This window comes from Magallana gigas, chromosome 6 (genome assembly GCF_963853765.1).
Source record: "Magallana gigas chromosome 6, xbMagGiga1.1, whole genome shotgun sequence".
NCBI lineage: Eukaryota > Metazoa > Mollusca > Bivalvia > Ostreida > Ostreidae > Magallana > Magallana gigas.
Genome location: NC_088858.1, coordinates 12,189,488 through 12,211,991, shown reverse-complemented (window position 1 = coordinate 12,211,991; position 22,504 = coordinate 12,189,488). Strand labels below are relative to the sequence as shown.

Genomic DNA, 22,504 nt, shown 5'->3' with positions numbered 1-22,504 from the left:
AATACCCTTTGTTTGAACTATCTATTTTCATGTTCCATAATTAGAAAATGGGATGTAGATGCTATTTTTAGTAAAATTAATGTTTTTCTGGGTGATTAAGATATAAAAGGTGAGCTAAGTGGCATAAACTTAACATTTTTCGATGCCAGGGGACGTCATTCATCTCAATGTTGGAGGGAAAAGGTGAATATCAAGATTATTTATCTTCAATAGGCCTAAAATATTCTTGCTGTGCAGTGCAAGACCATTTATCAGTTTAATATCAGCAAAGAGCTTGATCAGTGATCATGGTAATTTCCACCACTTTATCCTTTATACGTGTATGTATTTATTCAATGCAGGTTTTCAACATCAAGACACACTCTGATATGGATTCCAGATTCATTTTTTACAAGGTGAGAATTATTAATGAGGATTTTCATTACCCCTTCAGCTACATACGGTATATGGCCAAAAATGGTATCAGGAGAAAACGTACCCAAGAGAAAACGTACCCAGGAGAAAACGTACCCAATCTCTAGGGTACGTTTTCTCCTGGAGAAAACGTACCCGGGTACGTTTTCTCTAAGAGAAAACGTACCCTATGAACATGATGAAAATCATAATTATACTACTTAATAGTTTTTAATACTTTTAAATACTATTTTCATAATAAATATACAGAAATGTAAGAGTTTTATAGATATATGAATTTAATACTTTATAATTTTAAAGGGGTTGGACATATTGAATAATTTTCAAATGCTACTTTTATGCATATTTCAATGCATAGATGTATAGAAATATATTCATTTTATGATCTTTATAATAATTGTAGCAATTTTTATTTTAGTACGAAATAATTACCTGTCATAAAATACAGTTATCAGTCTACTTCTTCTAATAATCCATTTATCGGTAGCCTTACCAATTTGAGTTTCTCTATGTGAGAACCCCTGATTTTAATTATAGTGATAATCAATTAAATACCTGAGCAGTTAATTTATTATTATGTAACATTATGTATTGCCTCCCCGCACAGGAGGTAGAAATATTCACTCTCCAATCTCCACACATTATACATGTCAGTCGCGTCGGAAGCAAATTGACTGTTCAATGTTAGATTTCGTAGTAGTTTCCATATATATGAATCAAACAAATATTTAAAAGACTTCAGTTGACTTGGTTTTATTAAGCAACTTTGTTCTATAGATACAAAAAAAAATTTCAAAAAAAATGTTAAAAATAACGCGATATCGACTTCTTGACATACTCATCATTTAGTTCTCCAAATGAGATTGCAATAAAAACTTATTTTTTAACGGTTTCGTTTATGGGGTATTAATTGTCGACTAACTAAACTGCTCAGGCCATGTTCGTGTATGTGTATGTTACAAATTATTGTCTTAATAATTTAAGTACGTGACCATGGTTACTATGCATTTAAAAACAACAACAACAAATGATACAAATGTTCATTGTATATTTTTATTTTGTTTCATTTAAGAATATCTATGAAAACCATTAGTTATTATTTTCATAGGGTACATTTCTCTTGGAGAAAACGTACCCGGGGATAAGGGTTAATTTAGGGATAAAATTAGGGTTTAGGATTAGATTAACCATTGTAACAAATTTAATCAATATAATAAAATAAAACTAGCCTCTGTGAATCATGTAAATTACTTTCACCACTTTTACCTTTTAATGTCATAGCTGTAACCATGATTGTACCTAAATAAAATAGGACTCCACTGCTAAATAGGAAAACTTAAAGGCTTGTCACTTCTATTACTGGTACCTTCTGTTACCAAAAGAATATAGTCATAACCAATGTAACCAATAAAGTAACCCTGCTAAAAAGTTCTGCCACCACTTTTACCCTATGTCATCAAGAGAATATAATAGCTGTAACTGTTACTGGATAAAATAAAACCATCTAGCTGAAGGAAATAAACAGTTTTATCATATTATATTTTACTTTTTGTCACCAGAAAACAAAAGCTTTGTTACTGGTTACAGATGAAAGGGGTAAAACTAGGGACTAATTTCTGCATGGCAATATGATTTTGATGAAAGTTTTCTTAAATGTATGGTGTACCTTGGCAGCATATGCTATATCATAGTTAAAGATGTGTTTTTTTTTCGCACTTTTTAAAATTCATGATAGAGATAATGGGTAAATTTGCACTGTAGTCGAATTCCGAATCAGTCCATAAAATTTAACATAACGTCCAGCTGCTCAACGGTAGAAAATCTATATGTAAAATATCAAACCGATAGTCTTTTCTTTTCAGTATGCTGAGTGGGAGAATATCATCCCAAATGGATGAAACTGGGGCTGTAAGTTTATTTATCGTAATTTTATCAATTTTAAGTATACCGGTACTATGTCCATTGATTTAAATTTTCATGGACAACTGACTTACACAAATCGTTATCACATGATACATTGTCTGTACCTTTCAGATTTTCATTGATCGAGATCCAGTGATATTTTCTGTGATACTAAACTTTATGAGAACAAAGGAGGTGGACTTTGGGTAAAAGATCTTATAAATCATTATCTGTGTTTCAGTGTCTTTCTTTTAATGGAAAACTTTTAATTAGTCTTAATTTGAATGTGCTAAGGTCATGAGATAGGGCCCTAATATTCTTGAAGAAATGGGATGCTTTTTGTTGTAAATATGAAACACAGTTTGGGTGTCAGTTTGATTAAAATCAGATCATTTGATTATCTCATGTAGTTAGCTACAGAAGGTTTTAAAGAACTCAGTAGAAGGTTGTGTCTCAAAGACCTTTCAAATATAAATATTCAATACATGATATAAATATTCAATACATGATATAAATATTCAATACATGATATAAATATTCAATACATGATATTCAATACATGATATAAATATTCAATACATGATATAAATATTCAATACATGATATGAATATTCAATACATGATAAGTTTGACCAATCATTGATCTTGAACTATCAACTAGATGTGACTTTCTATTTTGCTTTAAATCCTTGGGTAGCTCTGTGTCGGAGTGAATATAATGGTCAGATTTTAATTAGATTTGCAGAGTGTTTTATTATCACTACTTACAAATATATAAATCACAAGTGGTGGTAGTTTTAGTTCACATTCCTGTCAAAATAAAATTGGAGGATTTTATAATTAAAGCTCATTTTTTTAAAAATCACAATTGAGTAAACAACCTAAATGTAGCAAAAACTTTTTTCTGAGTTTTCACTATTCATTAAAGAAGGAATTTTTTTTTAGTGTTATTAATGTTAATTCAAATTGACTTTATTATTTCAGAAATGTTGACATATCAGCACTCAGACATGAGGCAGAATTTTTTGGCATTACACCTCTAGGTAAATTTTGTCTGATAATTTATAACTTTTAATCTGTTCAAATTGATGTCATACTGCATGTACAGTACTGCAAAAGGTTTTTCAAGTCAACATGATTCTTGATACTATTACAGTGAGTAGACTGACTCTATGTGAAGACCTAGAGCATGCATCTTGTGGTGATGTTTTATTCCATGGTTATCTCAACCCACCAGGTCAGTACATGTACTACAGTAGTAAAACTGCTGGATGATCCTGTAACAACAGACCCCGATTATAATTTATTTTTTTCATTAGTAAAGACACCTTGTAGTACTTGAATTAAAAACGGAGAAATTGTATTGATCCCGTCTCTGATTGACTGATTTTTATATATTTTCCTAATTAAAGATACCTGGTATTGAAATCAATACACATAATTGAATATAAAGGTGCAAACAAGTTAAAAAGACAAGGAAGGAAAGAAACAACATTAACGCTTTTAAATGCCCACCTCATATATACTGTATATGTACAGTATACCGTTATTTCATTGATGCACAGTATACCAGTATTTCCTTGATGAAAAAAACCCACTTATTAATCAGTATTTGTCTATTCTTACCCAGAACCACCTCTACCTCCTCCATCAGCAGAGAAAAAGAGACATTCCACTTCTGTTGTTGATCTGGTAGGAGCGACAGGGGGTCAGGGTGCCTGTGCCAGAAGTCCAGGATCTGTATCAAGGTACACATTGTTCTGCCTTGTGATTAGAATATCAGATCTTAGCTGTGCATGTATTTTATAGTTAAACTTTTAAATAAATGGTTGTACATTGTCTATTAGGACGTGTTATAATCTAAAGTTTTGCCTTACATCTAATGGTAATTATTTATTTATAGACATGATGCTGAGAGTGCAAGGTCCTCCCGCCCGGTGTCAGAGATGTGTGTAACTGTCCAGTCAGGTGAACACAGACAGGTTCGACCAGCCTCAGAGGTTCTGCTTTGTCACTCAACTGTTCTGGACAAAATGCTTATCCACCACAGTACATGTAAGTCTAGAAAACTGTTGTATACTAAAGCAGTACCACTTAATTAAATTATGAACTGCAGAAGGTTGCAGCAAAGGACTATGTGTGGGAGGAAGTGTTTTTTATGCCCAAAAATTTAAAGTTAAGCGTAAAGCTTTAGAAACTTGCTTAAAAAAAAGATTAATACATACATGTGTATAATTCAATTTTAACACAACTGGACCTTATCGAATATCGTCCTTTACTGTGAAGAAAGAAATACTGTCCTCTTCCAGATTCACATGGGAGGATAAGAAAGAGAGTTTTGAAGTGACAAGTCCCCTTGTATTTTTCTAGGTCATGACGAACCTTTGAAGGTTACCATGGTTAGAGGTCATCACAATTGGCTGTGTGTTGCTTATCCACATTTTGTATGCTGCTTCAGGTATTTTCTTAAATAGTGCACTTTCAAATACTGTTATTTTGTATGCTGCTTCAGGTAATTTTTAAAATCAGTCTACGCCATTTATTATGCATATTACAAATTAGCCAGAAATATTTACAATACAGAACTTTGAATCAAAATGATGACATTACAGAATGAAGGATACAGCAGGCTGGCAGTTAAGATGGACAAGTCCCTACATGGAGGATGTTGTAGAGAGAGTAGCTATTAATGCCAAAGTTTTAAATCCTGAAAATCCCAACAAAATGGTGGCAGCAGCAATGGGCAACATGATACAGCTCTGGAGTGTGGCAGACGATGGAACAAGCAGGGAGATTGGTAAGAGTTTAGAAATATAAATGTGTATCTCTCCATAAAAATGTTTGTCAATGATTACATTAGTGATATAACTCTATCATGGTTTTCTTTTTATTTTACTTTCCAAAGTGCTACGTGATCATTGATCTTTGATATATTTTTACTTAAAGACAATATTGGTAATTGGAGGGGATTTTATATATAAACTTATTACATGTACTAAAAAATATTAGAACTCGCAGATGATTTAAATTCAAATATGCACCCTTGTAAAAGTACCACAAATTTGATAATGGCAATTCTACAAAAGTCAGCAGTTTTTGCAAAGCATTTGTGATGCTCGTTTACAGGGAAGTTCAGTCTGAATGTGTCGGTAGACTCCTTATTCTTCATTGGTAGTCAGCTGGTGGCCCTGAGTCAGACAGGGAAGGTGGGGGTGTGGCACGCCATGAGTCAGCACTGGCAGGTAATGTCTGCTCTCACATATAACAGGTGTAGCCACTATTACAGTCGTTAACAATGTGATATATCTTACTTATGAATTCCTCAGCTTTATTATTATTTTATTTAACTTGTTCATTATACATGTAGCTCAGTAGAAACATGCCGCTGTGTAGATTTTCATTGTGACCAGTATCAATCTTTGCTTGTAGTCAGTCTCATGTATCAAGTAAACTTCACAAGTTATACATGTTTTTGCTATACAGATCCAGGATGTAGTTCCAGTTTCCAGCTATGATACAGCAGGCTCTTTCTTGCTGCTGGGCTGTGAAAATGGCTCCATCTATTATATAGGTGAGAAATTTATGTACTTCTTATACACACAGCTGTGCATTTGTATAGTACTGATAGCAGTTAAATACAACAATATGTTTTACTTCTTAGACATGCAGAAGTTCCCTCTACGTATGAAGGACAATGACCTGTTGGTGACGGAGCTGTATAAGGACCCATCAGGGGACATGGTCACTGCTCTCAGTGTATATCTAACACCCAAAACTAGTCAGTATTTCATACTATCTAACACCCAAAACAAGTCAGTATCGCATACTATCTCACAACCAAAACCAGTCTGAGTACATCATACTACCTCACAACCAAAACTAGTCAGTATCTCATACAATCTCACAACCAAAACCAGTCAGTATCTCACACTATCTCACAACCAAAACTAGTCAGTATCTCACACTATATAACAACCAAAACTAGTCAGTATCTCACACCATCTCACAACCAAAACTAGTCAGTGTTCCACACCATCTCACAACCAAAACTAGTCAGTATCTCACTATCTCACAACCTAAACCAGTCAGTATGTCATACTATCTCACAACCAAAACTAGTCAGTATTTTATACTATCTCACAACCAAAACTAGTCAGTATCTCATACTATCTCACAACCAAAACCAGTCAGTATTTCAAACTATCTTGCAGCCAAAGCTAGTTATCTCACTCTATTTTACACCCCAAAAAACAGGAAGTACATGTGTTTCATATCCATAACCAAGCAGTAACTCAAACCTAAAGCAGTCATTATTATAAAAACCTTATTTCAATGTTCGAACTAACATCTATAACTTTATGAAAATAACCCATGCAGTTCCTTGCAAGGTGAATAATCATATAGGGATTCAAATATGTGTTAATGTGACAATTTGATTATGCTTTAGAAATTGATTTGTTTTCTTTTATATGCAGGCATCAGTGGTAATTGGATAGAGATAGCATATGGCACCAGCTCTGGGACAGTTAGAGTCATTGTCCAGCACCCAGAGACAGTGGGCAGTGGTCCCCAGTTATTTCAGACCTTCACAGTTCACAGAAGTCCGGTCATCAAGGTGATGCTATCAGAAAAACACCTAGTCTCAGGTAAGTGCATGAGTCGGTAAAAACTTCTATGTGGAAAGTTTGAAAGTGATATGTTGGACTGGTATGAGATATATCTCATACTGAGAAAATTTGTTGAAATGTTTAAAAGACTTATAGTGAGGATTTTAATTCTACATACAGTGGTACATGAAATAATACTAGTTTAGATATTTGTGCAGGAGTACTACAGCATTCATGCTTGATGTCTGAAACACAATCAGTATTTGTTTGATGATTCATGGATACATCTTTTAAATGTGTTTTAAAAAACTTTTAAAAAAAGTTTTTCTTTTAATAACATTACATGTACCGGTATGTAATGAAAGATGCTCATGTACAATATGTTCAAAGAGGTTGATTGAGGACAGTTACAATATTGAGCATTAATTGATAGATTATCATAACGTGATGGTTTCCTTTTGTCTAGTATGTAGTGAGTACAATCATGTCAGAACCTGGAGTGTGACTCGCTTTCGAGGAATGATCTCCACCCAGCCTGGATCCACTCCCCTGGCTTCATTCAAGATCGTCTCTTTAGAAGACGTTGATCCTATTGTCAGTTACTCAGCTAGCAATGACATTGGTAAGCTCTTGATGAATGGATTTTGAAAACATTCAGTGCTAAGATTTGTAAGTTTCCATTATATGACAAATAAATATTAAAAAGTATTTAACTAAATTGTATCTGAACAGTACTAAAGATATTTTTATTTGCAAGTAAACTTATCAATACAGTGACTAGCTACAGTTCTGTGATACATATGTCTCTTCATTATGTTTATTAGGTCCTTATGGTGAACAAGACGATCAGCAAGTTTTCATTCAAAAAGTTGTACCTGAAACAAATCAGCTTTTTATCAGACTTTCATCCAATGGTCAGAGGTAAAGAGAGAAAATAAGAAATTCAAACTTGTTAGGGTTATTCGCATAAAAAAAGAAGCTCATATTTATAAAATACTATTTAAACTGAAATTTCTCATATATGTTACATTTAGGAGTTCAGGTACTTCATACAAAGCATTTACATGTACCTGTATCTATTTTAGAGTGTGTGTCATAAAGTCAGTAGATTCCTTCAATGTGAGTGCCTTTTGTGTTCATGAGTGTGAGGGCTCAAACCGCATGGGGTCTAGACCACGCAGGTACCTCTTTACAGGTCATTCCAATGGGGCAATTCAGGTGAGTGCATCTTCTAATAATTAGAATATGATCCCTAAAGATACCAAGTTTATAAATGTAATTTTTCTTAATTGATCTGAGTCCGCTTTATAAGACATTAAGAATTTCCCCATTTTGTACTTATATCATCTCTGGCCTTTTTTCCAGATGTGGGATTTGACTACAGCACTTGATAAAATGGTTAAAAGTGACCAAGGTAAGAGTGAATCTACATAATGTAATTTACCAGTATGTTATAATCAAAGATTGTTTTATACAGTCTATGTCTGCCTTTATGTCTATTGATCACCAGCTGCATGTTTATCCACTTGAATACCATCCAATTTTTACAACAGATTCCTACCAGGTATTTACCAGGATATGTGTTACATTATGTACCATTTAATTGATCAGAGTTGGTATCATCCTTAACCTTAAATTGACAGGTACTGTAAAAGATGGTGGACCAACTGCAAAAGAGTTAGTGAAGCTGTTGGAACAATGTGACCTTTCTTCTTCAAGGTCACCCACTCCCTATGTGAGCCCCGCCCCCTCTGTGTGTAACATTGCACCATCTCAGCTGGGACCGACCATAGGTAAGACATTCATTATATGTTGTTGTCTACATATATGTGTGGGGGTTATTCAACAGTCATACGATACCGGTAAGTCACTGTTAGTCACTTTGCTGTGTGATGCATGTTCATGTAAATGTTTTCCATAATGCCTCTACTTTAATATCATATCTCATATTTGTCATTTTAAGCATTTTGGTTTAATTTCCATTAAAGGTCCCTGGGTGAAGCAGTCAGAGACAGATACAGAAAGAGAAGGGGCCACAGGAGGGGACTACATGGAAACTGTGGAAACAGACACACAGATAACTCGAATATAGCGGAAACTGACACACAGATAACTCAAATGTAGTGGATGTCCGAGACCAGATGACCTCATCAAATGAACAACCCATTCCCAAGTTTGAACTACATAGGAAAGGTGTATATATAAAGGCTGTGTTGAATCTGATTTTAACAATGCATATCAGATTGTAAATGTATACATGTACTGGTATTTACAATGCTACTTGTCATTGCTATGAAAGCTTATGAACACTCTAGTCTTGCGCTTTGTTGCTATGAACGCTAGTCTTAAGTTTTAAAAGTGTTATAATCAATTTCCATGAGAATTACTATGAATATGCAAACTTTTCAGTTCACCGTTGTAAGGTGGACTGGTGTATAGGAAAACATGGATGGAAGTCAGAGATCTGAAGAATTCCTTTTCTCCTTGCTTTTGTTTTTTATTTCCTCTGTTGTAAGTGTTTTAGAGAGGTTTACAAATGTAAGTTACATTTTTTTCCTCTTAAACATGACACTGTGATCATATATTGTATTTTTTATTATACCTATTGTTTTACAATCGATCATAATTGTTTTACTATCAGCTGTTTTTCCAATAAAATTATTAGCAAACAATATGTGATTCCACAGTTTATTTCAATAGATTTACCCTTTATATGCACATTTTTCAAATCAATCAATGGATTTCTGTAGCCATTGAAAGCAGAGCTTTTAAAAATGTACCTAATGCTGACATAACAGGAAACATGACTTCAAATGATTATTTCCTTCAATTACAAAACTACACAGTTTATCTGCAACAAAGATCATTGTAAATATGGTTGACTTCCAATAGATGATGCCTTCCAGGTTTTTATCATCTTATACTATTACTCCTGAAGGGGTATCAGTGAACTCAGTTTAATGCCTCTTGAACAAAGTGAGTTCAAACTATTGAAATGACAACAGTTTACAGTTGATTTCCAGAGTTCCCTGGAGATTGACCTTATAACCATAAAATCATTAATGGTCTTCAATTCCTAGGAGGTATATATACGGGTGAACCAGTTTTATTTCTGTTAAGCATATTTGTTCTCAAGATTGGGAGGACAACTTTTAACCTACCAATTACATGTATTGTCAAAATTAGTTTGACCTTTCAACTTTGACCTTATAACCTTAATACCAATTTGGTTCATCTACTTCCTGCAGGGTGTATCATGTCTGATATCTGCCCAACTGGAGATATGACATCACTTAATCTATCAACCTACTAAGACTGCATACCAACAATAGTACATGTATGCTGGGAATAAATGATTATCCTTTCACAAGGGCAAAATCTTTTTTGCAAGTAGGTTACTTTGATTTTGTGCTCAAGTTAAGAATATGGAAGCATGTTCCAATGACCAGCTCAGTATCAAGAAGCAGAGGTCATTGACTGGAAGTGAAGCAGAAAAAAAGGTACGGTAATGCTGACTGACCAAAGGGTAGCCATTGTAAGACCCAGCCATTTCTGGCATGGCATGCCATCAAACAGAAACATGTACTCATCTTTTCTGAAAGATTTTTTATTTTTAAATCTAGGCCATGGTCTTCATAAAATGTGTGAACATCATCAACAAATTTTTTTCCAATCAATAATGGAGATGTTACATACATGTAATATGTAATCAATACAAATACAATTACCACAAAAAGTCATATCCACCATTCTGAAATCCAGTTAGAATTACATTTGTATTTTTTTTCTGTCCTTAATATAGTACTGGGTACTCAAAACTGCACCAGCCAGTTAGTAATACATTTGTATATTTAATCTGTACTTAAAATGCACACAATGGTCAACAAGAATGTTTTACAAAAGGAGGGTAAATTTACACTGGACTCATTTACATGTATGATTTATGTATTGAAAAGTCCCAAATGAGGCAAATGACAAAGAAATACATGTACATGTTTTAAATTCACAAATCATAAAAAAGTCAACAAAAATTCATGATTACAGGCAACACCATTCACAACTAACTCATATCACAATTCTTTCATATACATTCTCATCCCTTCCCATAATTCAGTACACTTTCTCATCCCTTCCCATAATTTAATTCACTTACTAATCCCTTCCTATAATTCAGATAACTTTCACATCCCTTCCCCTTATTTAGTTCACTATCTGTCCATATTTCCAAACATGTTGCCAAACTTTCCAGCAGCTCCTTGTTGGAATTGTCTCATCATCCCCTGTAAACCTTGCATTCCACCTACAATGGATACACAAACATCTGAACATACATATAGATCTAGATCATATTGTAAGTACATGTATTTAAATTTAAACATACATCACTTGTACCAATATACATCTCAATCCCTTGTATCTATAGTGTATTCAAGTAAATGTATCTATATTTGCTTATACATATAATATATTTCATTGACAAAAATAGCCTACATCACCACAGTGGATACATACTAATGGATGACAATATAATACTAAATTTCTTTGTTTAACATGTGAAAAATGCTCTTATACAAAGATCCATAATTGTTTATTTATAAAAACACGAAATGTGTACTAGTTAGTAGTTAGAATAAGGAACTTTATACTAAACTAATTAGCTGGTATATAAACTTACCCATCTGCTGTAGTACCCTGGGGTCCATCATCTTTGCCATCTGTTGGTTCAGTTTGGCCATTTGTGAAGGATTGACATTCTTACTCATATCACCACCTACATAAAATACAAAGAGTTACAAAATATGTCACAACAAAAGCTAATTCATTTGTCATTCCGATTATTCAATAAATCAGGTTTATTGAGGCACACTAGTCAGGTCATGTACGTGTATGTCCAACATTAAATGAAATATTGAATGACAAACAGGATAATTGTCACAAATGAAAAACACATACTAGTTTTGAATTTATTTTTCATTTATTTTAACTATTCCAATACATGTATACTACAATACACATACATGGACAGTGGAATGTCTTTAACATGTAGCACAATACATGTACATGGTGTACTTCTTTCATTACTTTGTACGCCTAAAGAAAATATTATAAATACCACCCTTGTTTAGTCTATATATCTCTTACCCTTGAAGAGTCCCTTTATGCCTCCCATCTTCTTCACCATCTGAGCAAACTTCTTGTACTGGGCCAGAAGCTCATTGACCTCCCGAATGGACACTCCCGCTCCTCGTGCCACCCTCTGGATCCGCCCCGTCTGTCGTGTAAACAACCTCTCTCCATCCAAACTGTCCAACTCTGTTTTGGAAAGAGAACTCGCTTTCAAGAAAAAATCCAAATAAACAGTGTTCGGTATTTTTTCAACAAATATTGATAAAGTATCCAAACTGTCTTTTCTTAGTTTTGCAAATCAACCATGTCAAAGTTGCTCTGAAAACAATTTTTTTTATCAAGACTTCTAAATACATGTTTTGTAATCCAAACAGTTTTCGAGACAACTTTATTGTGCAATACATATATACTGAATAAAAATCTGTTCACTGCTTCAAAGCTTACTTCCAGTTTTGATCAAGTACATGTACTAAGGTCTACTACTACACTAAGTTAAAAACCCTGACCTTTGTCATTCATGCTGTCCATAATAGTCATGAGTTTCTTTAGGCGAGCCATTGATTCCTGTTCTCCTCCCTTTGTCAAGAAATCGGAGCTAAACCCTGGGATCATGCCCTGTGAAGAAAAACAGAGTGCCATATCAAGCATGCAAAAACAGTTTATTTTCTTATTTTGGCATTATCTTATGTGATGTTGGGAGGTTTTATTGTTACATTACAAATTTTGTTTTCTTTGAAGCCATTGTTGGATGTTTACAAGTAATATGACATACCTGGTACACATTCTTTACCATTAGCCAATATGATTAACCATGAACACTTTCAAATGCATTTTTCATTAAAATCTTCAAAGTTAAATTTACAGAAAATATAAATGATATACATACACCAGAACAAGTACATACATTTGTACATGTATTTACAATGTCTACAATACAACAAGTCTAATTTCTTACCATGATCTGACTGAAAGGACCCATCTTCATGATGTTCTGGAACTGTTCATACATATCTCGAAGAGTGAACTGACCTGAAAAATAGACAACCCTAATCTAGTGTACTACTGGATTCAATAAAAGTGTCTTCTTTTTTTTCTTGAAAAATCAAACATTATACTGTATAAAAAACAAAAAGTGTGAAGGCATCACAGGAAAAAATCAAGAACTTATCATGATTATGATAAAAACAATAATACCTTGTTTTAGTTTTTTCATCAAGTCTTCATTGTCATCTAACTTCAGTTCATTCACTTTATCTATCAGACCTTCAATATCTCCCATACCTGAAAGGTTAATTCATTTATATCTCATTATGATGACACAAGAACAAACAAATTAGCATTAAAAGGTAAACACACATATTGGTCATATTGTAAATATTAATGTGAAATTAAATCCTACCCAACAATTTGCTGACGAAAGGCTGAACTTTGAATGGTTCAAAGTCATCTGTGTGTTCTCCTGTACCAATGAAAATGACAGGACTCTTTGTGGCTGCCACTCTGAAATCATATACAGCAAAATCAAATACCTTTACATCCACAATTGTCAGTTTATTCTAAGAGTTCTTAAAGTGGTCTGCAGGACAGTGAAAGTAAATCATTAATTTCCTTCAATGTCTTGCTACCACTAATACTTACGCACTGAGGGCTCCTCCTCCTTTAGCGTGACCATCCAGTTTAGTGATGATGACCGACCCAATGTCTACCTTGTCTTTAAAAGCTTTAGCCTGTGTTACAAGAAGAATGTGTTAACATGTGTAGAACACCACTGACCAGTATATGTGTAAACACTAAAACAAGTGCAATTTTTATACCCAGCTCAGCCTTATCAAATTGGTGGTCAAAAAGAGGAAAACTTACCTGGGACTCACAGGCTTGACCAATCGATGCGTCCATCACAAACACAATATTGTCTGGGTTCTACAAACAAATACAAGGCATAACATATATTCATTTTGTAATACCAAAATTATAATAAATCTTTGAAAGTATCATTGTATCTGCAACTCTTTTTGTTGATTTTGGATGTCACTGATGAATCCATAGCTAAAACACAAGGCAAAAATGAAAGTAAATAATAATAAAGATTAAGCTTACTGTGACATTGTTAACTTGTAACATTTCCTCAAACAAAGAATCCTCCTGTTTGTGACGACCACTGGTGTCCACAATAATAATTTCGAAATTCTCGGATCTGAATTTCTCCACTCCTTCCTGGGCTATCACCACTGGATCAATCTCTGTGTAACTGTATCAGAAATTTACATTAAAACGCATACTAATTATTTGTTTCCTTACAAATATATGTTACTAATAAATTGACTTAAATTTATACCTTCCATAAAATGGAATCCTGGCTTTAGTAGCATTCTGTTTTAGCTGATCAAAAGCTCCAGCACGGAAAGTATCTGCACAGATTAAGCAGGTCTTCCAACCTTTCTTTTGATAATAATAAGCAAGCTGAAAATAGAGAATGAGATAAATATTAGTCTATGTCAAATCAAAATAATCTAAAATCTTTACACAAAATATTTTCTTGCATTTCTCTTTGCAATTCCAGATCTTCTTTTTAACTATCACACATCAATTTACATGATTGTACTCTTCAGAAAATCCCTGCCCAGTTTCATAATATTTTGGAATATGTCATACAATATCATCAGACAGTCAGATTTCTTCCATGGTTTTCACCTTACAAGGCTGTGCCTGCATTACTTACTTTGGTACAGGTTGTGGTTTTTCCACTTCCCTGAAGTCCAACGAACATGATTACATTGTTTTTGCCTTTGGTGGGAGTCCAGGCTTTCACACCAGGATCAATCAACTGTTAAAAGGAAATACACATTTTTTTTACATGTCAACATTTATGACATATAACAAAATGCATTGGTTAATTGTGTGAATACATTGTAGGTGTATTGAAGAGTATACATTGTTTTCATTGCAAAGGTTGACCTACTTTCACTAGTTCTTTGAAAACAGCTGACTGGATCATTCTTCTTTTGTTTAATCCTCCTGCCATTTCATCAAAGTCTATTACAGACCTGAAATATTACAATGAAAAATGTATTGATTAATGCATTGTTTTGTTGAATGTCCTTTTTTAACTTGTGATATTTTCTGTTCTTCACTGCTGAAAAAGTCTTTTGGCATCATTTCATCATCATAAAAATGTGAATTTTCTATTGACATTAATATGTATGCTAATAATACAGTACCTGACATTTTCTCTGAGAGATTTGACAAGTTTGATATTTACATCTGCCTCTATGAGAGCTTTGCAGATCTCCTTGAGCATTTCATTCAGAACCTGAAAGTAAAACAAAATTACTTTGAATAACTTACTGATGTAAGATTAAACAGATAATGTACATGTAATGTTGCAATGGATGTCCAAATATCATTTATTAATTTCTGTTTTAACAATTTGTGTAAAACCACATTCATTTGTATCTTACAAAAATACAAATATACTAGAGATATAATTGAATTGATACTAAAATGAATGAACTGAAGTATTCAACAAAACATATGTTACTAAATCTATGGATTTCAATAGTTTTTAGTATAGCTTAACTTAACCAGAAATATATTTAATTGGGGGCAAGATTGCAATGGCAACCAGGTGTAGTATCCTTCTTTCTATGGATAACTGATGTTAAGGCTTTAAAGTTAATGGATATAGTGTCAGTTAAATTTCATCATCACAACCGGTGGCTTGCAGATGAAATGTGACTGACATTCTAGCAGTACTGTTGTATGCTAGAGGTGCATCAGAAAATCTAAATTGACCTGATTTAAGTGAGGAGGCAGTTTACATTTAAAGCATGTAATTATAATGTGACTTGAGAGGATTAAAAGATAATAATAAAAGAATAAAAAAAAAGAGTGTAAGTAAAGAAATCCATAAATGAGGCCAGTAAGTTGGTTAATGTTCTGGTCCTTCTATCTAGTAACTATAAAATTTCAAATTATTCATGAAAACTGTATATCTATTTAATATTCAAAATGCAACATAGTTTAAAATAAAAAGCATATAAGTGCTTAGATAAACTTCATCTTAGCCGTGTCTGTAGCAGCAGTAGAACAGTGGATGATAAAATGTGAAAATAAAACTTGTAAGACTCACCTCTTCATTGATAATCGTTGCATTGCCCAAAGATCGCAGGGCAGATGTGATTTTCCTTCCTAAGTCTGCTAAAACCATGTTTGCTTTTTAGGTATGCAGATCAAAAATAAATAAACAAGTGTAGTTGTAGTTGGAATTTTCTCAATCACAGCAGAGACATATGTCTCTTCTTTTCTTCTTGTTTCAACAATATCCAGGCAACTAGATTGTCTTCATTGTCAAGAAAACATCTAATGTAATACACTGTTTCTAAAATAAAGAAAATTTCCAGAGTTAAACGTCATACATATGGAAATCTAATAGTTTCTAGAAAAAAGGTACTTTTGCTGTCGCAATATTTTCCGAAAAGTTTTCTCTCCACGTCCGACTTCCGGAATAAACAATTTGTACGGAAACCTATTCGCTTGATTAAGATTTGCTTAGCTTTTTTTTATTCTATGACAAATCAACTGACAATTGATACACACGCCCCCAGTTAATTATAATATTTTGTTTTAAATTGATGTTTACTGGACATTGTGTTTTATTATACAAAAATTCATGCACGCATGATTTTAAAAGGGGAGGCCCGGGGTGGGTAGGGGCTGTATCATAACATATCCAATCGACCATTTCTTAGTTTATAGTCTTATTAAATGTCAGAGTGATTTGATTTTTTTTTTAAATGTATGTAAAGCAATATTTTCATATAAAAAATATGTATATATAATATATATTCTACACTTATCGTATTCATAAAAAGCTTAATTAATTTTAATGTAGTCGCTATTTGAGTTTGTTAAAGATGACGATTTTATAACTCCCTGCCCTTTTTTATTTAGACACTTCCTTATTACACAGTAAATTCCCTATAAGATTTGAAGGAGCCCTTTATATGACCAAACTTGAGTTCTCCATGCTTTGTGCAAGGTTCATGAATCCCCCATTAAACTATTTTTAAAATTTGAGGTTTCCTTTTTTTGTGAAATTAAAAAACAAGCTACAGCCTAGTTTTTGAGCAAAGTCTATCAAATACTATTCACGCAAAGAGGGTCTTCATGTCTAATTACTTTCAAAATACATGTACCAATATACAGTCTAGACTGTAACAGTCTTACATGTACCAAGTACGGTACGTGACCATCCAAGGGACCGATAAAAAAAGTCACATTAGATAGGGAGTCACATAACGCAGTCCAAGACTAACTTCACAATCTTTTGAGCTACCATTTGTCTGTCCTTAATAATTGGAACCAAATACATATGTAGTTAATTTATCATTATATATTTTAGCTATAACTAGTTTTAAGTCATGTCTAATTATATAACCTTTAATTTTTTTGTTCTTTCAAAATACATGTACCAATACTAGTATACATGTATATAGTCAAATGCAGTTCTTGCACAAAATCATGACGAGAAATTCATACAAACGCTAAAAAAAATTCTCGTTATGCTAAAAAACCCAACAAAATGTGGTGTTTTTATGATTCATGGAGGTAGGAGGTAGCGAACATTTCAGAAAGAGAGATACATCAGCCACTTCATTTCTCTTTCTTTCTCTCTCTCTCTCTCTCGTAACCTAGTCCTAAGAGGTAAGAGAAAGGGGACAAAATGGGGCTCAAAATATATTGAAAGCTTTGTGTGCACAAAAAAAACCCCGAAAATAATTAACAGAATATGCATCGCCACAAATCACTTGGCTAAATATGATACAAAATACGATATTTTTTTGTTTTTGTTTTTTTAGTGGAGATCGAGTTTCCACTCCAAGAAAAAAAATATCGCATGTCAAATCAACAAATATTATTACTGCAAAAAAGGTTTCAGATTTACCCCCGCAAATATTTTGAAACAAATATTGTACACGTAGATTTCCCCCTTTCTTTTAAACACTTTTAATAATATATCTACCAGTAAATATATTTCATTATTAATAAAATTTTATTTTAAGAAAGCTTAACAGAATAGATGAATAACAGTAATTCATGCATATGGAGAATAAATAACCAGGTATTTTGATGGGCACTGCTTCAAAATTATCAAAACAGCTAGATTCTAGGGGAAATTATAACAAGAGAAAAGCTGTCAATGTGACAGCAAACTAGGTTTTCTTTTGTGTGAACAGAATCCATAATCCATTTGTTAACCCTGAATTGATGAACACTACCTATCCAAAGAAATGGGGCATTCTATATGCGATAGTTTTGCCAAAAACATAACTAAATTAAACAGCTGGTATTTGTTTTCAAAAATTATTAAAATTAAATCAAAATCCTAGCAATATGCACATCTCTGATATATGCATGTACAATTGATCTGCAAAAGAACAACTCGATCCCTATCTTGGACACTGTAGGAGGAGTTATCCGTACAATGAGGGTACTCTATTAATTGGCAGCCGCTCACCTGCCCGCCATTTTCACCATTTCAATAACCAGATTCTTCCTTGTTTTAAAAAAAAACTGAATGTGTGTATTCATTTCATTTAATCTGTCAATACATCTCATAGAGAAATCACAAAAATAGACTGCATGCACACAGTATAATGAAATGTTAGGGTAATGAAGAAAATGGAAACCATATACTGGTACTGACCAGAAATTCAGCACCTTTGTCACAAAATCTTTTACTTTAAATATTTCATACAGTCGTGTAAAATATCAACACCATGAAGTTCTCTGAGTTTCTCTAAGTTTCTCTGGTCACCTTGAGCAAGCTTGGCTATTAGAATGGCACAGTTCTGTTGGAGTCCGGATTTCTTTCCATCCCTGGCCAGGACAAGAAGATCCTTGATGATGTCTGTCTTAGACAGAGCTGCACACACCTTGGGGATCTGAGTGCAATGGCTGAGACAAAGTGCAGCATTTCCAACCACCGTTTCATCCTCACTTTTGAGCTGTTTCATGAGTGTTCCGAGCCCTTTGTGGTCCACAATGAAGACACGGGCGTGGTCATTAATCTGCGTGCAGCCTGTGAGAGCCTTCAGGGCATATTTTCTGTTGATGGATTCATCATTCTTCAAAATGAACATAAGAACCTCAACCCCTCCATTGTCACAAAACCAGTCAACTGATGGGATGGAAGATGGAAGAACATGGCTTAAGATACCAAGACTACGAGACACCATCAGTTTAAAGTGCTTCAAAGACTGACAAATCATCAAACATTGCTTGCAAATGGGAAGGCTGAACTCTTTAAATGTCACGCTAGTCTGTTCATGGGTCAAGTTAAACATGAGACCCAAACATGCTTCAACAAGCTCAACACTAAGGGGCTGAGGTAATTTTTCTTTATGGTTAAACACAGCATCCACAAGAATTTTCCACAGCTCCTTCCTGTCTGTCAACTTTTTTCTAATGACCACGTCATTTGAGAGGTTGGTAATTGTTGAGACACAGGTAGGTAAAACTGCTTGGTTACTGGATGCGTCTTTCAGAACATTTTCAAACGCTGGCAGGACATCAATTTCAATATTGTCCCTCAACTGTTGCTTAAACTTGTTGTCAAGTGCAAGATTGTTCAGAACACATCCTGCAGTTAATGCAGCATCATCATTTACACGAATCAAATTGAACACAATGGTTAATAATCTTGGAATGTCAAATCTTTGAAGAACCATTGACCTTCCAACAACAGATATAGTTACTGTATGAAGTATCTTCACACAGCTGGATTTCAGAACACGACCCGGCCCTTTGATTTTTACCTCCATGAACCTCATAAGTTTCTCTGGCAGTCCTTCTGTTAACAAGAGAACCTCCTGATTTTTTTCATTCTCCTCACAAGCCAAAGCAAACATATTTATTCCAGAGTTCAACATATCAAGTTCTTCTTTGGATAAACTTCTTGGAGAAGCAGAGAAACATTTAGAGAAACATGGATGATCAGTAATTATTTGGAATCCCCCTTCGGTTCTGAAAAGAGTTTTCTGTTCATTGTTTTTCAGGAAATTTTTCAAGACTTGAAACCCTCCACTGTAATAAATGGGAAGTTGGTCTTTTTTCTGCAGTTGTTGGAGCAAAGCTACTGGGCCTTTTTCCCCTGCTTGGAAGGCCTCCTTTGCCTTTTCCTCTTCTTGATGGGATCTTTCTGCTCTGTCAACTTCTGCCAAATAATCATTGATAAGATTCTGTTTACTAGGTTCACATTCAAGAGCTTTCTTGTAAGCCTTTCTTGCCTCTTCATACTTATTTAGTCCCATATATGCTTTTCCCATAAGAACATGTGCTTTCATGCTGTTTTGAAAAACTCTGATTGCCCAATCACAGTCTACCAGAGCGTCCTCGAATCTACATAACTTAATATTTGTCTGCGCTTTATTTGTCCACAAGGCAAGATGATCTTTAAGATGAGACAGCCCTTCCGTGTACAGTTCCAGTGCTTTCTCATAGTTTCCTTTCCGAAATTCCTCATTTCCTTTCTCTTTTAATTCGTTAGCTTGCTTCTCTCCGATCTTCCTCCTTTCTGCTCTCTCCCTTGCATCTGCTTCCATGGCTGCCATGAAACCTTGCTGGTCCACTGGACCCATTGATTGTGGAGAAGATGGAGGTTGAGATGCTGAGGATGATTTATTGATGACAGTTTTACTGAAGCCAGTTTTTGTTTCAGGCAGGGGTTCCTTGGACTCTTCTTCATCCTCTTCTGTCTGACTCAGTTTCTCAGTCAGCTGTGCTTGGTTTTTGGCAATGATTTCATCAGCTTTCTGCATGGCTTTCTTGACATCATCATCTTCTCCATATTTAAGAGTTTTCACCTAAAAGAAATTGATTATACAATATAATATCTTATGGGAAAGAATTTTTAAAATATGTACTAATATCTCATTTTTACCATTGATCATTTCAAATACATATAACCATAATAATACAATATTTACATCTCCAAGTATTTTTTCCTCTATTTCTATAGAACCATTTTAACAAGAGCTTGGACTTTGGGTAGTTGTGTCAAACAGCAATGTGACATATGTCAATTTCATTGATTGCCACTCATCCATTGCTCTTTGAAATCAACAAGATTTGTCTGACTTTTGAGATAAGACTACACAATCAATGCATATTTTGCTTGAAACCGCATCATTTTTAACTTGTTTTGACGCAAGGAATAGATAGCTACACCCTACTAAAAGTCTGTGGCCTTTTTAAATCAATTGGGCTATGAAGGTAGCTAGCATTGCAAAAAAAAATTAACATAACCCGCTAACGTGGCTTATTATTTTTTCTGCAATGCTAGCAACCTTCAAACCCGCATGAAACATTAAAGAAGGAAGTTCAATTAAACAGAAAATGTCTATTACAATAATCATGGTATTAGTCATCATTGTACAATACAGTAAAACTTGGTTACAGTGAAGTCACAGGGACTAGTAGATTTACTTTGATATATTCATAAAACAAATTTGTATTAATAAGTACATGTATAGCAATTTTGCTTTATGATGTTTTCTTCATGCTGTCTACAATTTGTGCTTATTCAGGCAACTAAAAAAAAATACCTTCTTTTGAAATTTGAAATAATTAGATGGTTAATTGAAGGATTTATATGAAAATAAATTCATTCAAACATTTTTGTCAATCAGTATTGCTCTATAAGTTAAACAGTAAAACAATTTGTTGTAAAAAATGTAAATTTTGTTATTTTTCACCCTTACCAGACTCAAAATCAATTTGCTATATCCATAATTTGTTGTACAAAAGTAATTGTTTTAATCATTGAAGATTTCAAGAGTTTGTTGATAATTTTGCCAGGAATTCTACAAAACGTTGCTATATCAGATATTTTGCTTTACCTGGGTTTGGACTAAACAAGTTTTACTGTAGTTGTTTACCTATGGTGTTACTAAAATGAGCAAACTGCTGCAATTTTGCCAACAAATGAACCATATTAAATTGACCTGAAACTGACTATAAAAGGTCATTAAACCAGTAAGACAAATAAATATCACAAACCCTTCATCTTCAAACATACTTTCAGAGATATCTTAAGAAACGTATTATGAAACATGCACAATCATTTTCTAGAATCTTCCATGAAAGACAAAATGTAAAGATGCCAAATGTATATACATCGGTATCTAGAAAAGAGTTTGAAGTTATTCATAATTCTTTTTTAAGGATTTAGTACGAACACACACGCATCACATGTTACCTACCAGAGTCTCAATTTCATCTACTTTGGTGATGAATTCGTCCAATTTCTTGGAGTCTTTCGTTTTAGGGTCAGCCATGTTGACGCTTGTCGCTGGCAACCACGCGCATCTGCTTCCGGAATTAGGTCGTACAGGAAATTCTCTCGGCAATCAATTTTATACTTATACTTTTATGTCACCGTTTTTTATATAGAA

At 33.8% G+C, this 22,504-nt stretch overlaps 3 protein-coding genes across 3 annotated transcripts; 1 reads left to right on the top strand and 2 right to left on the bottom strand.

Moving 5' to 3' along the window:
- The first annotated feature begins 24 nt into the window (after positions 1-24).
- On the top strand, positions 25-9,595 carry LOC105345941 (BTB/POZ domain-containing protein KCTD3). The gene is made up of 21 exons (XM_034469801.2): positions 25-183; positions 342-395; positions 2,277-2,322; positions 2,449-2,522; positions 3,301-3,359; positions 3,473-3,553; positions 3,947-4,064; positions 4,220-4,371; positions 4,687-4,774; positions 4,929-5,113; positions 5,443-5,558; positions 5,800-5,887; positions 5,978-6,094; positions 6,792-6,962; positions 7,390-7,545; positions 7,748-7,844; positions 8,009-8,141; positions 8,289-8,337; positions 8,567-8,716; positions 8,912-9,015; positions 9,048-9,595. The coding sequence occupies exons 1-20, from the start codon at positions 143-145 to the stop codon at positions 9,013-9,015; spliced, it is 2,079 nt and encodes a 692-aa protein (XP_034325692.2). The 5' UTR covers positions 25-142; the 3' UTR covers positions 9,048-9,595.
- Positions 9,596-10,509: 914 nt separating this feature from the next.
- LOC105345940 (signal recognition particle subunit SRP54) lies at positions 10,510-16,549 on the bottom strand. The gene is made up of 15 exons (XM_011454321.4): positions 16,180-16,549; positions 15,269-15,360; positions 15,010-15,094; positions 14,770-14,874; positions 14,386-14,510; positions 14,148-14,298; positions 13,911-13,970; positions 13,689-13,777; positions 13,450-13,550; positions 13,245-13,331; positions 13,006-13,079; positions 12,557-12,665; positions 12,066-12,236; positions 11,599-11,694; positions 10,510-11,223 (listed from the first exon to the last, which is right to left on the bottom strand). Exons 1-15 carry the CDS (start codon positions 16,255-16,257, stop codon positions 11,132-11,134), a joined length of 1,515 nt encoding a protein of 504 aa, XP_011452623.1. The 5' UTR covers positions 16,258-16,549; the 3' UTR covers positions 10,510-11,131.
- A 2,081-nt stretch (positions 16,550-18,630) lies between these two features.
- Positions 18,631-22,469, bottom strand: LOC105345939 (tetratricopeptide repeat protein 12). Its single transcript, XM_011454320.4, has 2 exons — positions 22,313-22,469; positions 18,631-20,914 (listed from the first exon to the last, which is right to left on the bottom strand). The coding sequence occupies exons 1-2, from the start codon at positions 22,385-22,387 to the stop codon at positions 18,788-18,790; spliced, it is 2,202 nt and encodes a 733-aa protein (XP_011452622.3). The 5' UTR covers positions 22,388-22,469; the 3' UTR covers positions 18,631-18,787.
- Between the last annotated feature and the right edge of the window lie 35 nt (positions 22,470-22,504).